Raw genomic sequence first — 17009 nt, forward strand, 5'->3', positions numbered from 1 at the left:
TGTGTAATCCAAAATTTCTTGACGTGACAGAGTAGTGACTTTGTCTAAGAATTCTATTTAACATCTAATTAGTCCAATGATTCCATAGAAGTTTCAGCTTCAACAATTACTCTAAGAATGGCTAAATATTGATACTGAGGACAAAAATAACCCTATCCTTATTTCTGGGGTGTGTTTTTTTTCTTTGCTGAAATCTCACTGTAGATGGCCTTCTAAATATGTACTATTTTAGGTTTCATGCCCATGTCTAGTTGCAAGGATGTCATTTTTCTGTTTTCCTGGATGTATCAGGAATGTACTTGGATGTGGGTGTGTTAGGAGGTGTTGCATTTTTCTTTGTATGTTGGATAGAAGCAGGCAGAAATGGAAGGCAGGAACTGAGCAAAGCAAAATATGACCAAGACAAAGCCAGCTTGCTGAATGCATGCATGGGATGAGCCCACACTGAGTGGGCAACTGGAGCCATGGAAGATGCATATGCTGGCTCAGAAGTGCAAGCAGATGAATAATGACCAGAGGGACAGATAGTGGTAGTCGTGCCAATTCTCCTGAAGAGACAACAACCAACAGCCACCCAGTGCTGGCAGCATATTTTCCACTCCAGCCAGACATTTGAGGGCAGAGCTATTCTTTCCCCTTGGCCCATCATCAGTTAGGTCCACTTACTGTTTCCTGCATCCTGCACCTTCATTTTTCAACTTTGATTCAAAACTACAACCAAGCTTCCAGGCTAGATGGCTTCCTGAACTTGTCCCATTTTACTAGTAGCCCCAGGCCCAGTTGGTTAGTCCACGGTAGAACCCTTCCAGCTAGTGGATGTTGCTCTAGGCTTCTGTTTTACCCTGAGCTGCTGGAGTCCTAGGTTGTATGCTGGTCAGTAGCACTTTACATTTTATTCTACTCTACTTTATTTTACTTCAGTTTTTGTAATTTTGAGATTGAGCCAACAATAACCCATTAAATCAATAGCCAATTCTCAATCCTGAAAGCTCATAATCCACTCAAAACATCTTCTCCCTTCAGTTTTTGCCCAGGCTAGGTGAAGCATGCTTCCCCTCTCCTTTCACAAGTGCTGCATCTCTCTCTCTCTCTCTCTCTCTCTCTCCCTCCCTCCCTCCCTCCCTCTCCCTCTCCCTCTCCCTCTCCCTCTCCCTCTCTCTCTCTCTCTCTCTCTCACACACACACACACATTTTAAAGTTTTAGAAAATAAGAGCGTTGCTATTTTATTTCTATGAAGCTAGTTGTTCCTTGCTACCAAATTCCCATGGGCCTAAAGAGGAATGTAGGAGTGAAAGAACAAGCTGATGCCTCTGGCTTTACAATAATTATCAGAGCAATGATGCAAACATGCAAGGTTTTTGTAATGCCAAGAATATATGGGAAGAGGAGAACTGACGGCATCCATGTGTGCCATCTGGGAAAGCAACAGAAAGTCATGAGAACTACTAATAATGGAACAATGCCTGAAAGTCAGACATGGTCCATTGATCCATGAAGAAGTAACCAGTGATGCTGGCCTTCTCTACATGGATTGAAAGGGCAACGAACATGGGAGGGGGGAAATCTTGTGGTGCCCAAGGTCCAGATTGAGCATGAGCCCCTTTATCAACCACTGGAATCCAGAGTGGAATTTATGAAGGTAGCTTAAGAAATCTCGGAAGGATTGAAGGCTGAGTCAACCTTGAGCCAATGTAGATCAAACCTCTGGCAGTCAGCAGAGTTAACCTGCAATACTGCATTCTAACCACTATGCCAGATAAGCAGATATCCTCAAATAAAAAGATATTTTTCTACAATAATTTTTCTTTTTAGCCTTCACTCTTTATTGGTAGTCTGCACCATTTTCCTGTGCATATTCTTGGATGCTGGTGATAATAGTGGTAATTGTTTGTATCTACACTTTTTATATCCAACGGAATTTATGTATACAATGCATGGAAGTAGATACTAATAATTATTTAAGGGGGATTTGTCAAACTGTATCTCAAGAAGGTTTTCCCAATGTCGCTGACTTTGCACGCTTCTACTGGAATTTTAGTCTTCCAGTCTCTCTGCACTTCTGTATATCCTACATAAATCTCATATATTCCAGGCATAATCATGATCCACCACTTTAAAGTTAAATTAGTTTGATTCATTCCTCCCTTCTCCAACATCAGTCATTTGGGATTTTTTATTGGATTCAATCTGGATTGCTAACAACTGTGAATCATTCCTCATCTCAAACTGGCTTTTGCATTGGAAAATATTTGCATGCTTACCCACTTCAGCTTGTTTGCTTTATACTGGACTTATTTCATACTGCTCTGTAAGCTGAAATTTGCATTAGGAAAGTATGCCAAAATGTTTTCATGTAAACCTACAATGAAAAAAAATCTGATTTGAAAACGGCATAAGGTAGGAGGAAAAATAAGAAACTTGAAAAGAAGATTGACCAATTCATCACCATGGCTATGGATACTTCAATTGTGTTAGTTTGGAAGCCTTTGAACCTGTGATGCCAACTCTGGAACAGCACTGGAAACTGAGTTAATGAATATCCAATTGAAGAGCAAAGTCGAAGTTGCTTTTAAGCTTTTGTAGCTTTACTTTCCCATTGGGGAAAACCTTCATTTGTCAACTTTCCTACCAGCTCCTGAGCTTCAGATTTTTTAAGGTGAATGTTGGCTCAAATGTTGGCTTAGACCTGTTTTTTCAATAGCCAGACAAAACTGACCAGGAATGAATTTGGCCATTTTGTCATGTTCTACTTTGCTTCAGCATAAGACCAGCATCTAGCTTTTATGTTTATATTTTGTTTCTTCTTAAGACTTTGTAGGATTGTGTCTCTTACCTGCTCCTCCTTGACAGATCTCAGCCCCAAACCTATGACATACTGACTGGGAAATAAAGTCCACTAGATTTTATGAACTTTCAAGTCAATGTACACAGGACTATGCTGTATATCTGCTACGTGGACATCCTCTTCACTTTAATTGTTTAGACAGATAGCTTCTTAAAATTACATTATGTTATAAGATGCCCTGCCTTGCAAGTAGCACACTGGCAATCATTTTGATTTGCAATGGGAGATATGCCATTACAAAACATGCAAAAGATTCACTTATTGCAGTTAGCCCACTGATTCCTTGATATCTGTTAGTCTGGTTAAAGTTTCTAAAAAAAAAAGTGACATATTTTAAATGAATGCTATTAAGAACTACCTTTTCTACTACTTCTGAGTTCTCCTTCATAGTATAAAGGCAGCTGCTCAGCTTCTCCACCTATTTCATATGCTCTGTAATGAACATATGCTCATATGCTCTGTAATGAAGCCTCAACTCCTGATTCCAAAACTAAACCATGTGGTTGCAAGCAGAAACATCTGTAGAAAAGGTTGTGCCAATATCGAAAGCATCAGATCCTGTGGAAGCCTCTGATTTCAGCGATCTAATACACTCACACCTATAGCTCTAAAAGGGTCAAACAAGCAGTAAAAATAGTTGTGGGTACACAGATAGCACAGAGTATCTTGATGTGCTAAATGGATTCATTCAGAACAGAGAAACATACTTGAAAATACTTTATTTCAAAGTTAGGTACATCCAATACAGAATGGCCATTTTAAAAAATTGGTTATGATTATTGGCTGATGGAAACAGCTTGCCATGCCTGATATGTATTTTTATTTATTTATTACACTTTTTAAACCACCCCACTAGCTGAAGCTTTCTGGGCAGTAAAGTATGCTACATAAAATATAAAGTATACTACAATAAAGTATGCTACAACATTATTTGAATAAAAACACATACAATAAAATCAAATAAAATGCAAACTATAAAGATAGAAAGCTGCAGTCAGTCATTTGAAACGATATGGACTAAACTATAAGTACAATAAAAGTGAAAACCAATTAACAAGTCTTTGTCAGATGCTGAACAATGCTAATGTGGATTGTGGGAGAGAGTCAAGGTCTCTGGGGAGGAATTGCATTAATGGAGCAACACTACAGAAAAAGCTCTTCCTCTTCTCACTTCTTTTGGGAAGGGGATCTGGAAGAGGGTTTCATTAGATAAGCTCAAGGTCTGGAAAGGTACCTCTTTGGTCATCTGGTCCTAAACTGTGAGGAGCTTTAAAGATCAAGGCCAGAACTTTGAGCTGAGTCAGAAATGGACCAGCAGCAAGTGTAGATGGTGAAGAACTAACATGTTTTTATCAGCGAATCCCAATGTGCAATCCAGTTACTCTATTTTGAACTATCTGAAGTTCTTAGACCATTTTCAAAGACGGATTCATTTCCAATACATTGAAATAATCCACTCAGAAGTTACCCAAGGGTGTGAATAACTGTTCTGAGGCTGTATTTGTCCTCGTAAAGTCACAGTTGGTAAACCAACCACAGAGGAATAAAAAGCACTCTTGAGCCACCAAGACCACCTGGATGTCTAATGAAAATAATGGATCTAGGAACAGCCCTAAACTATGAACTTGTTCATTTCAAGAAACTATAGACCATTCCAGGACTGCAGGAAACCATTCAAATCTACCACCACAATCAATATCTTCATCTTGTCTGCAATGAGTCTCAGTATATTGATCCTCATCCAGTCCATTACTGTGCTGGAATGTAATCTGGATCTCCAAAGGCTGCTTTCCAGAGGGCAAAGAGGCAGCAGAGCTTGGAAAGTTTGGAAAGCAAAAAGAGGGTTAAAAAGCTACATCCTAGCTATTGCCAGAGTAAATCTTACTTTAGTCTGGCAAGTTTCTGTCTATAGGTAAAGAATAAAGGAAATTATTCATAAGTAACACCATGCGCCATACAAATATTCTATAAAATCCTAAACCTTTTTGAAGTTGATTTCCTTCAGACATATTGGGAACTTGTTTCTATTAGAGAGATGGATGTTGATGTCCAGCACGTTTGGAAAAAATGTAATTTGGAAATAGCAGCTTTGCATTACATTATTTCACACAATCATTTGGTGATGAAAGAAAGCTGTTTCTTCCTCACACTCTTCTTCAAGTCAAGTACGCTGTGACACACAAATTCTATAGGGCTTAGGTGTCATAGACAGTCCGTATACTGGCGTTATATCTAGCTGATCTTCAAGAGGTTTCTCCAGTCTCAGCTGCTGCAAGATAGTAGTGAGGATAATGAAGATCTCATTATGAGCTACTTCTTCTCCCAAACACTTTCGGAGCCCCATTCCAAAGATCAGAACTTTTTCAACCAAGTTCTTGTTGAGTTCACCATTTTCATTCAAAAATCTCTGTGGTTTAAATACATCAGGGTCTACCCACAGGTTTCTGGAAGAAATAAACAAGGGTAGAAATAAAAAGGAGAAAACTAAAATAAGATAAAAATGAAAAGGGTTCACATAGCCACCAGTACCGTAAATGCCGGCGTACAAGGCGACCCGGCGTATAAGACGACCCCCGTCTTTATAGCCGGGCCACATTCCTAGAATGTCGTCTTGTACGCTGGAAACTACCAGTATTTCCGGCGTATAAGACGACTCGGCGTATAAGACGACCCCCGTCTTTGGCGCCGATTTCAGCGCTTGCGGAAGTCGCCTTATACGCCGGCATTTACAGTATATTTCAATTCATTTCAAAAATTAAATCTACCAGACATCCACATCACTTTATTGTTATCTGAAAAAAAAGAAAAGCAGCACCCTCGTAGCTGTCTATCAGAAGGGAAATGATTAAAATGTGCAAGACTATGTCATAATGCTGTGACTTATGAATTTGTATTGCAACTCAGGTACACAACGGTGGCATCTATATAATGTCATCTTGTATGTTCATCAATAGTGAAAATGAAAAGTCTTGCTAGGACAGTGTTTCTCAACCTTGACAATTTTAAGGCATGTGGACTTCAACTCCCAGAATTCCACAGCCAGCAATGCTGGCTGTGGAATTCTGGGAGTTGAAGTCCACATGCCTTAAAATTGTCAAGGTTGAGAAACACTGTGCTAGAAGAACCAAACAGCATTACTACCAAGGAGACACAGGCAAAACTCTAATACCTAAATCCACGCTTCCTAACTTAATGCCTAACACTTGAAGCTTGGGGGAAGGGTGATCTAAATAGCCTCTAAAAATCAACCATCACAGAACTGAATGAGAATCATCTAGCCACAACCTCAAGGGTCATCTAAAAGCCTTTGAACATGACTTTCTATTTGCAGAGCTTGAGATGTCCAGAGTTTTCCTCCCTACAATTTCTTTCTCATGGGGAAAAGAGATATTGGATCCTGCAGGAAAATAAATGTTTTCGAAAGAATTGCATAAAGGAGCTTCAAAAGATGAATGTGTCTGTACTCCAATGGGTTACAGAACCAACTGAGAAAATACATTTGGTATGCTTTAAAGTGGGGTGAATTTGATTTCTGTGAAGAAGTTGTGAGGTTGTGGAGAAAAATATGCATTGCAATTTACTGAGCAAAATGGCAAGTGCCATCATCTGAAATTTAACAAATATCTGTACAACCATCCACAGAGGCACCAGATGTATTGCCCTTGGGATATGTTATTTTTCTGGGCTCAAAGATCACCTCTGATGGGGACTGCAGCCAAGAAATTAAAAGACGCTTGCTCCTGGGGAGGAAAGCTATGGCAAATCTAGACAGCATACTAAAAAGCAGAGACATCACCCTGCCAACAAAAGTGCGTATAGTCCAGGCCATGGTTTTCCCAGTTGCAATGTATGGCTGTGAAAGTTGGACCATAAAAAAGGCTGAGCGCAAAAGAATTGAGGCCTTTGAACTATGGTGATGGAGAAGACTCCTGCGAGTCCCTTGGACTGCAAGGCGTTCAAACCGGTCAGTCCTAGAAGAGATCAACCCCGACTGCTCTTTAGAAGGCCAGATCCTGAAGTTGAAACTCAAATACTTTGGCCACCTAAGGAGAAGGAAGGACTCACTGGAGAAGGGCCTAATGCTGGGAAAGATTGAGGGCAATAGAAGAATGGGACGACAGAGAATGAGATGGCTGGATGGAGTCACTGAAGCAGTAGGTGAGAACTTAAATGGACTCCAGAAGATGGTAGAGGACAGGAAGACCTGGAGGAACGTTGTCCATGGGGTCGCGATGGGTCGGACACAACTTCGCAATTAACAATTAACAACAACATGTTATGACTATTATTATCAGAATGTCCATACATGAAGTTCAGGAAGTAGCTAAAAGTGGGTCATTAAGTCCTCATAATTGTTTAAATAAAGTTATTTCCTGCAAGTATAGGATCCTTTTCCCCCCTCAAAATCAATTAAAGCAGTGGTCTTCAAACTTGGCCCTTTTATGACTTGTGGACTTCAACTCCCAGAATTCCTCAGCCAGGCATGCTGGCTGAAGAATTCTGGGAGTTGAAGTCCACAAGTCATAAGGGCCAAGTTTGAAGACCCCTGAATTAAAGCGTTGATCCCTTTGGTTGCCACAGGAGTTGGTTGACCAGCGTATTGTCTGAGTCTGATATTGTGGGCTGAGGGTGAATGACTGGGCCAAAGTCATCTAGCCAGTTTTCATGACTATGCAGGATTAGACCTTACAGTCTCCTAGTTTCTAGCCTGGTATTTTCACTGGACCAAACTGGCTCTCAATAGGTTTGTAAGCTACAATAGTAATATAAGGGGGAAAAACACAGTAACAAGTCTAATATCATTATTGCTATTATTTATTATTATTTATTATCATCATTATCTTCTTCTAATACTTACTCATCATGATTAACTTGATACATATTAACGAAGATACAGGTATTTTGTGGGATATAATACCCATTGAGAACAGTATCTTTGGTAGTACTAGAAAATATTAAAAACAACAGTATTTAATCCTGGATTAGCACAATCCTTTAACATTATTCCACAATGTTTTCAAACACCTGAACAAAATATCCTTGCATAAATGTAGAAAGATATGTATTTTTCTACTGGAGGTACGGTCTTAACCCTTTCTAGTTTTTTTATCATATTGTAAGTTACTCAGTCTCTGTAACAGTGACATGGATAGCATATAAATGTAATTAAATAATTAATATTTCATTTTATAAATTGAAATACAAATGGCAGCATCCTTTCTCTTCTTGCCATGGTTATTGCATTCTGTGGAAATTCAATAATAGCAAAAACAGTTCATCTAACATCTCTTTCCCTTTCTTTAACAATATGAAATCTCACGTTATAGGGGATTTTTGTGTCAATGCCACACAGAAAATCAAATTACAGTACTACTAGCAGAAGCTGCCTACAATGTAAACAAACCCGTTCCTCAATTCTCCTTCTCACCAGTGAGGAATGGTGAATGGAATAAAAGAGCTGTGCCTGAAGACTTCATTGATGAAAGCTTCTGTATAATGCAAGTCTTTCCGGTCTTCAAACTTTGGAGGCCTTAACCCAATCTTTCCATCTTCAAAGAATAAAACAGAACTTATTTAACACAAACTATTTCATAACAGCAGTCTTCAATCTTCATATTACAACAGAACTCAATTTGATGTTCCAGTTGGACAAAAGGGGCGGCCATTATTCCTATTAAATCTGAGTATGTAATTGTAGTGATTGATCCAAGTTGTATGTTGCAAGTTATATCATTTGCAAATTGAGATCATTACACAAATGGAACTATTATTTGCATCTTTACACAAACTGAAATTGCTCCAAACGTTTGCTCGACTGAAGTGGAAATTCATTTAATGGTAGTCTAGTAAACTAAAGTTTCACAGCATGATATATTCTATTTATTTTAAATAACACGAAAGCGTTACCAATTTCTTCTTGAATTTTCATCTGAATTTCTGGGTTGTTTATCAGGTACAGAAATATCCATTGCAAACACGGTGAGAGTGTAGCAAAACCTGGAAAAGAAATGAAGCAACGTTAGAACTTAAGTATCTGAAACCTGGGCACTGAAGCTTATAACTGAAATGTACATTGTGTTGGATATGTTCGCTGTCTTGATTTATTTGTAAAAATAATAAAGTGGATACAAATAAATAAAGCAATTAAATAAGTATCTAAAAACCTGGAAGACAGATTCTGTATGTAACTGATGTTCCCAAATCAGAAGTCTATTATTTTTGATAGCTCACTTTTGCAGTTTAGCTAACAGTCAATATTTCAAGATGGGACTGTGTATTAATAAAAATTGCCTAGAAATCATACAAATAAATGAATACTATCATTCATTCATTCTTGAATTTCCAGGTCTGTCCATGAACTTGGGTGGTACTGCAAAATTAAAACAAAACAATCATAGAAATAAAAACACTGATCATTCAAGTAGCAAAACTTACATGGCTCACAATTTCTAGCATCCCACCCTTAACCCAAAGCCTGCAAGAAGGCCTTTTTAAAAAGAGCATTTAAAGATGAACAAGGTGGGAGCCATGGGGATCTTTGCAGGGGATATTATTTCAAAGGGCAGGTCCCTCTGTCTCTCCTGACAATGTCTGTCATCTGTGATCCACTAGTTAACACAACTTAATTGAATGGACCTGCTGTTAATCTACACAATTGGAATAAGCATTGCAGGAAGACATTAGAGGGGACAGGGTAGTCTTCAGACACCTAGTTCATATGCTATGTAGACAGGTCCCTTGGCTTTACAGGTAATGATCAGCACCTGTACATTAACAACTCTTGCATTCCTCTGACAAGAATACTTCTGCATTCCTCTACAGATCCTTGAAAATTAGAAGCCTTTGGCTCAACTTCTTCCCTACAACCAATGCTAATTCGAATCAACCATGGAGAAAAAAGAACACCATAAAACTGTGCCCTCCATTCCCACTCCCTGCAACCTGCCAAGAATGATACCATGTTGTTACATCAAGGAAGACAAAGATGATAGCACATCAAGTGTAACTAATGCTGTCTTTCTGCTGGGTCCCAATCTGAAACCTAACTGAAAAGAATCCAGATAATCCACTTCCTCCAGGAATGTCTGTAACCACAAGCCAATCACATTTTGAAGTGAGTTAGGCCATGTTCAGTTGCAATCCCAGTACTGTACAAGTAGACCTCGACTTACGACTGCAATTGAGCCCAAAATTTATGTTGTTAAGTGAGACATTTGTTAAGTAAGTTTTGCCCCATTTTATGACCTTTCTAGCCACAATTGTTAAGTGAATCATTGCAGTTGTTAAGTCAGTAACATGGCTGTTAAGTGAATCTGGCTTCCCCATTGGCTTGTCAGAAGTTCACAAAAAGTGATCACATGACCCCAGGACACTGCAGCCATCATAAATATGAACCAGTTGCCAAGTATCTGAATTTTGATCATGTGACAATGGGGATGCGCCAAGTGTCATGTGAACAATGGTCATAAGTCACTTTTTCAATGCCGCTGTAACTTTGAACGGTCACTAAATGAACTGTTGTAAGTTGAGGACTACCTGTATTATATCCATTCATTATAACTTCATATAAGATTCAGACACACAAATCAGACTAGAGGTTGCTACAGAGACAGACTGATGTCAACCATTCTTCTTTTGAGTTTCACCACTCTGAAATTGTTGCTCTGTTGATTGCTAAACCTAGCAACAAGAATTTGGGAAGGGGTGTGTGTGTCCCTCTTATAATTCTTTCACATCTTCTCTGTCAAAAAAAGGACCACACCAAAAGACAGCTTCACTTAAAGATTGGGGGGAAAAATAATACTTACCAGCTCCAAAGATGTCATTGACAGTAATTAATATTTTTTCATTTGATAAGGTTACAATTTTCTCATCCGCTTTTTTTTCATTGCTAACATTAATTAAGGCATCAGTGATGTCTCTGAGAACATTCTAAAGGAAGCAAACAAAATATAGGATGCTATTTTCATCTAAGGATTTCACGCTGTACACTCTACTCTGTAAGCTGTAATTTGTTTAATTCTATATTGAGATAATTTACTTTATTTTTCCTGTAAGCCAAGTGTAGGCCTTTAGAATGTACTAAGAGAAATTCTTTTGGGAAATATATATATATATATAAATTAATCAAGAGCCATGAAGAGTTGCAGGCTAAGAAAAAGCAAGCTAAGAACATAGAAATAGTTCTTGCTTACTGACAACAGCACTAAACAAGGAGATTTATGACCGGTCCTTGTAGTTGCAGCCATTACAGTGTCCTCATAGTCACATATCACTATTTGGGCACTGGAGACTAGGTTGCAATTACAATGATCCCATGATCCTATGATCACCATTTGCAGCCTTCACTACTGGTTTCTGACAAGCAAAGTCAACAGAGAAATCAACAGGACACAGGATTTGGTTAATGATGGCAACCACAATTTCCATCATAAGACACTGCAGTCACATGACATTGCACTTTGTGATTGCATTGCCTAGCAACAGAGTTGCGTGTCTCAATTACTGTAGCTACCACGTTTCCCCGAAAGTAAGGCCTACACCAACAATAAGCCCTAGCTTGATTTGGAGGGGGGCTAATATAAGCCCTATCCCAAAAATAAGTCCTAGTTTTGGGGCGAGGCAAACACCTAAAAATCAGGCTAGGGCGGGGGTGTAAAGCTGTCTACCTGCCCCACACCCACTTATCTTGTAGCCAGGCCTTTCCTTGCCGGCCCACTTCTTCTTCTGAGGCCTCTTCTGCAGCCAGGCCTGCATTTCTCAGGCATAGGGCTTTCCGGAAGGCCTGTGCAGCCAAGAACTGAGCAATGTATTGAATCCATAGCTCCGTACTTGGCTGCTTAGGCCTTTTGGAAAGGCCTGATTGCAAAATGCAGACCCGAATGCAGCTGCAGAACTTCGGCCCCAGAAGACGTGTACCAGCTGGGTGAGGCTGTCAATGCTGGACGTGAGGTAAGGCCTACCCCGAAAATAAGACCTGGTGCCTCTTTTGGAGGCAAAAAATAAAAATAAAATAAGACCCAGTCTTATTTTCGGTATGCAAGGACTACCTGTAGAATCTCTAAACATATGGTGGAAGTATAAGCAATACAGAACTCTTTCGGTTCCCACTGTTAAATGTTTACCTTATCATAAGTGACATAATGGTCTTCCACATGTTTTGCCACAAAGTTATTGAACTTTCCATAAAACGCGCGAGCAATCTTTGCAGCGGGAAGTGGAAGATAACGAAGGCACGGTATGAAGTCAGCTGGATTGAAGACACCCGAGGCTTTTATAAGATCGTGACTTATTTGGATCACACTCAGAAATTCTTCATCACTGTGGCTGTACCTCTTGCCAAAACAGAGGGCACAGACCACATTAGCCACAGTACAGGTTGTCACCGCAACGGGATCAAAGCTCCCTTTTTTGGAGAGGTCTAAAAAGGTCTTCACCAGTTCTGATGCCTCAGCGCAAACATGCTCTTCCAGAAGACAAGAGCAGGTGGAGGACTTGGCTTCAGATCTGGCCAGTGACCTTAATGCCTTGGCAGCAACCTTCTTCTGCAGCTTCCAACTCTCTCCAAACTTCACCGAAAATGATAAGCTCTCGCCATTGGCAAAAAAAGAAAAAGTGTGCATATCGGGTCGGCCAGCAAAACTTTCTCCATCTCTCAGCAGGACGTGTCTGACAGCATCCAGGCCATTAACAACCACAACAGGAACCATTCCAAGCTGTATCTGAAACACATCTCCATATTTCTTCTTCATCTGATTGAAGAAAATGTAAGGATGATCTCCAAGCTGGAGAAGATTCCCCAAAATAGGAAGTGACCAAGGTCCTGGTGGGAATGGTTGCTTGTTCTTTGTTAACATTCGTACATAAATGAATATTGACACCACAGTACATAAAGCAATCATCGCCCATGAAAAGGAAACTTGCTCAATTGCAAAACTCATTTTCAGAAAGAATCTGCAAAGGAAAATGCCAGGAATTGAATAAGCCATTGCTTAATTCTGGTTTTGCACAAGTTATGGGAGCCTGCAAGTAATGTTGAAAACCACAGTGGATGGTTTTATAGCTTACATTAAATCCACAATAAAAAAAACACTTAGTCCAATGTGGCAACTCAACATTTGACATTAGAGGGCAAGCAAGGTTAACTCCTTGCAAAACAAAATTTTGACCAGGATAGGCAAACAAGGTAGAAGGACATTAACGTCAAGAAGAATTAATCAAAGGTGTCTACCTAAACATTACAAAGTTTCAGTAATGGCAAAAAGAGAACATACAGCAACTATTTGAAGGGAAACATAGAGTAATTTTATTTTATTTTATTTTTGCAACTAAAACACAACTTGCAATTGGATTTCAATTTAATCTGCATTTTCAAGGTGTCTTGAAGACTATGAACTGCAACTTCTACAAGAACTGCTTGCACAAATGGCGTACTTTGAATTTATCCAAGCTTTAAATTTTTAAATGTTTGTGCCTCTAAAACTACAACTGTTTATTGGCATCATTCCTTTCCTCTGAAACAAAATTCCTGAAAGATATTTTTAGCTTTTTTTTCTGGGAAAAGGATCAGGAGTGGTTTTCAGACAGAAGAATTCTGGACAATGTCCTGCTTGCAAAAAACTTCACAACATAAACAATCATTTAAATTTCCATCTCATATACAAGCAGCAGGAAATCTCCCTTCTAAAAAGAGATGAAAGATGGAACTTGTAGAATTTACATCCACCAAAATGTTTTCCTGTCATGCTAAATATGAAAGAATGGAAATAAAGTTAGCCATTTTTATAAACCATGCTTATATTAAATTTTGAGGGGGGGCATGTTTGAAAGTGAAACAAATACATCATTTTCAAATGACTTTGCATTCGCTGTGCACTATCAATATTCGCAAGATTAAATTCAAGAGAGAAAAAGATGCATTTTTAAGCATGACTCAAGCTATTGCCATTACAAATATTTCTTGACTGCACATCAGAACAGGACATGAGTTTTGTTTTCCTTTCTTCCAATTTTTTTTTTTATTATTGCAAAACCAAACTTCATTACTTTCATTACTATTACATGTAGGCACAACATATCTCTAAGGACTGAAGAAGCTAAGTTGGATAAGTTTGGTTTCAAACCAAAGAGAGAGAAAAAAATCTGGTTACCATAACTCAATTTCCAATTATCTCTGAGGTCAATATATTTTCCAAAACACGATTTTAAAATGAAACAGTGCTAGAACTTAGAATGCGTGTAGCTGGTCCTCGTCCAGAAGACTTCTTCCAGTTCCAGCCCTTCCACAAGTTCGTAGCTCAATCTTTCTCAGGTAACAAAAAGAAAGCTCTACCTAGTCCTTTTTTCATCCTCCTGATAAAAGGCGAATCAAAGGAAGCCCAACTATCCCTTCTGCCAAAAACTGAACGTTTGAAACTTGGAAGAAGGGAAGGAGACTGGTGCGCCTGCCATCATCTGGGCAAATTGCAAATCTCGAGGCGTGAAAGAAATTCTCCCTCTCCGGCCCCAACGCCTTTCGGTCGTATTTATCGAAATAAATCTTTCTCCGTCCCCTTTTTGATTGCCTTTCCTACCGACGAACGGTTCAATCCGGAGTCAAAAACCTGGCGGGACACCGAGCAGAAGCACCCAGCCAGGAAAAAAAAAAAAAAACCCACGCGGGCCCCGAAGAGCCCCGAGCCCGCCCTGCCCGAGGACGCCATCCCCACACTCACGCGTCTCAAGACGCAGCGGGTCCGCCACCGATTGCGATTGCTGCCTCTCTCGAGGTTGCGCGATCGCCCCGCTTCTCTCGCCCCCGCGGCGAGGACCCGTTGTCCTTGCGCGACGCTTCCCGCGTGGGACTCTGCAGGCGCCGCCACAAAACGACCCACCGGCGCCCCGTCGACTGTCGCTTTGCCGTCCCCATCCGTTAGTGCAGGGTTCTGCAACCTTGACAACTTTAAGACTTTGGACTTCAACTCCCAGTCAGCTATGCTGACTGAGGAATTCTAGGAGCTGAAGTCCACAAGTTGTCAAGGTTGCAGAACCCTGCATTAGTGTGATTGCTGACTGGGCCCAGCCCGACTCCGGGAAAAGTCCATCCTTGTGCAGCAGTCGAAGAGATGAGGCTGGGATTGGTTGCCGGGATGGATGATGGTATTCCTGAGCGCGTGGAGATGGATGATGGGCTAGGTCTTCTGGTAGGCTTCACGTGGTCTGTACGTAGGTTAGACGGGGAAGTCCAGAAACATCCTGAAATCACTTATGCTTATGTGGAGGAAAAAATGCGAAGGCACCGGGAGCCTTCCCCCCCCCCCTCTATTTTCTGTTTCATTTGAACAGATGAAAAGAATATTATGCTATCTCAGGACATCCTTCTGCAAGAAAAAAATAAACGTGATAGCTTAGTTCTTGCCCTTAACTAAGCGAATTCCTGAATTAACCACAGAGTTTAAAACGAAGAAAATCCAGTTGCCTTTTGAATAGCACCTTTGTGACATTCATGACCTGGAGGCCTGAATCTTCATAGACAGAGTTTAAACCAGTTTTCCCTTCACTGCGCAAACACCACATACAAGGGACTGTACAAACACCACCGTGTGTTGCATCACAGCTGCCATCCTACCCAGCAACAAATATAGATGGACAATACAAAACTGAGTCTAGAATGTTTTGTGACCAAGAAAGCGAAGACTAGTTTCCCCCAAAATTGCTTCCCCCTGTCCAGTGGTGGGATTCAGCTGGTTCCCATCACTTCAGCAGAACTAGTAGCTAATTTTTTGTTGCCCAGAACCAGAATGGACTTCCGGAAGCAGCATCCACATGAAGAACCGGTTGTTCACATGTTTGAATCCCACCACTGCCCCTGCCCCTCCTTTGTTGATTCTTTGCAGGTTAAAGGTTTTTCTGCTCTCCCGTAATTTCTAGGTCTTTCAAGTGTGGTTTGAAGGCTCCTGCTCTTCCGCTCCTGAGAACCAGGATCAAAAATCTTAGTCTCCCTCTGACTAGCTGTAACCCTGCAGTAACAAAAAATCTTTTTTTGTTTATTCCACATTAAAGGAAATTAAAATACATCACTTGTGCGCAGACACATTATATTCACATTTTTTACTTCACACTACATTAATTTGTCAGGCTGGCTGTAAAAGAAAAAAAAAATCCTTGTGTAGGAAGGAACTGAAATATCAAAGCATCTTTCCCCTTGAAAGACCTACTAGTCCAGCTGTGATCTGGGAAGCAGAGTAGCAAAAGGGCACTATACCTGGTTATAACTACATGCTCTTTTTTCTAATATATAAATACTGGTTTCTATCTGTATAATTTTTGTTGCCCCTAATGTTGATTCATATATACTACAATTTCAAATTGAGGAAGGAGGAGGAGGAGGAGGAGGAGGAGGAGAAGAAGATCTTAGACTTATATACCACTTCATAGTGCTTTATAGCCCTCTCTAAGCGGTTTAGACCCACAACAATCTGGCTCCTCATTTTACCGACTTTGGAAAGATGGAAGGCTAAATTAACTTGGAGCGGGTCAGAATCAAACTCCTGGCAGTGAGCAGTGATTTAGCCTGCAATACTGCATTCTAACCACTGCACCACCATGGCTCTGTCATATTTCTAAGTCCACCATGCATAATAAAATGATTTTTTATGTTTTTCACATTTCCAGCAGTGATTAGAAATACCTTTATACATTTTAGACAGTTCCTTGGTGTCCTATACCTATGGTGTATCATTTTAAAAAATAGATATTTCCCCCAACTCCATTACTTCTATGTTTTATAGTTTATAACCAACTCTTTCTGCAACTAGAATATATATATATATATATATATATATATATATATATATATATATATATATATATATTCTACATGGAAGGAAGTGTGTAGTGGGGTGCCCCAGGGCTCTGTTCTAGGCCCATTGCTCTTCAACATCTTCGTCAACAATTTGGACGAGGGGATAGATGGGGAACTCATCAAATTTGCGGATGACACCAAGCTGGCAGGAATAGCCAACACTCCAGAAGACAGGCTTAGGATACAGAAGGATTTGGACAGACTTGAGCATTGGGCACTATCTAACAAAATGAAATTCAATAGTGAAAAAAGTAAGGTTCTATATTTAGGCAAGAAAAACCAAATGTACAGATATAGTATAGGAGGTACCTTGTTCAATA

The 17009-nt window shown here is 39.9% G+C and overlaps 2 protein-coding genes across 2 annotated transcripts in view; one reads left to right on the plus strand and one right to left on the minus strand.

Moving 5' to 3' along the window:
* LOC120316228 overlaps nt 1-10114 on the plus strand; it is a 62122-nt gene extending 52008 nt beyond the window's left edge. Inside the window, exon 12 of the mRNA XM_039361574.1 lies at nt 9669-10114. The gene's annotated coding sequence lies outside the window, so the exon portion shown is untranslated. The remainder of the gene's footprint in view (nt 1-9668) is intronic.
* Nucleotides 3549-14719, minus strand: LOC120316222 (cytochrome P450 1A1-like). Its single transcript, XM_039361562.1, has 7 exons — nt 14561-14719; nt 11972-12800; nt 10655-10778; nt 8754-8843; nt 8275-8395; nt 7705-7791; nt 3549-5290 (listed from the first exon to the last, which is right to left on the minus strand). Exons 2-7 carry the CDS (start codon nt 12785-12787, stop codon nt 5008-5010), a joined length of 1521 nt encoding a protein of 506 aa, XP_039217496.1. The 5' UTR covers nt 12788-12800; nt 14561-14719; the 3' UTR covers nt 3549-5007.
* Nucleotides 14720-17009: the final 2290 nt, after the last annotated feature.

Source organism: Crotalus tigris, unplaced genomic scaffold, assembly GCF_016545835.1.
Source record: "Crotalus tigris isolate CLP2741 ecotype Arizona unplaced genomic scaffold, ASM1654583v1 scf7180000017585.4430047, whole genome shotgun sequence".
Lineage (NCBI taxonomy): Eukaryota > Metazoa > Chordata > Lepidosauria > Squamata > Viperidae > Crotalus > Crotalus tigris.

What these genes read in the sequence shown, in the direction of transcription:
- LOC120316222 (XM_039361562.1), bottom strand. Translation starts at nt 12,787, where the DNA reads ATGAGTTTTGCAATTGAGCAAGTTTCCTTTTCATGGGCGATGATTGCT. An exon ending in GAAAATTCAAGAAGAAATTG is followed by an intron (nt 8,396 to 8,753) that starts GTAACGCTTTCG and finishes TATTCTTTGAAG; the next exon opens with ATGGAAAGATTGGGTTAAGG. An exon ending in CCATTCACCATTCCTCACTG is followed by an intron (nt 7,792 to 8,274) that starts GTGAGAAGGAGA and finishes AATATTTTCTAG; the next exon opens with TACTACCAAAGATACTGTTC.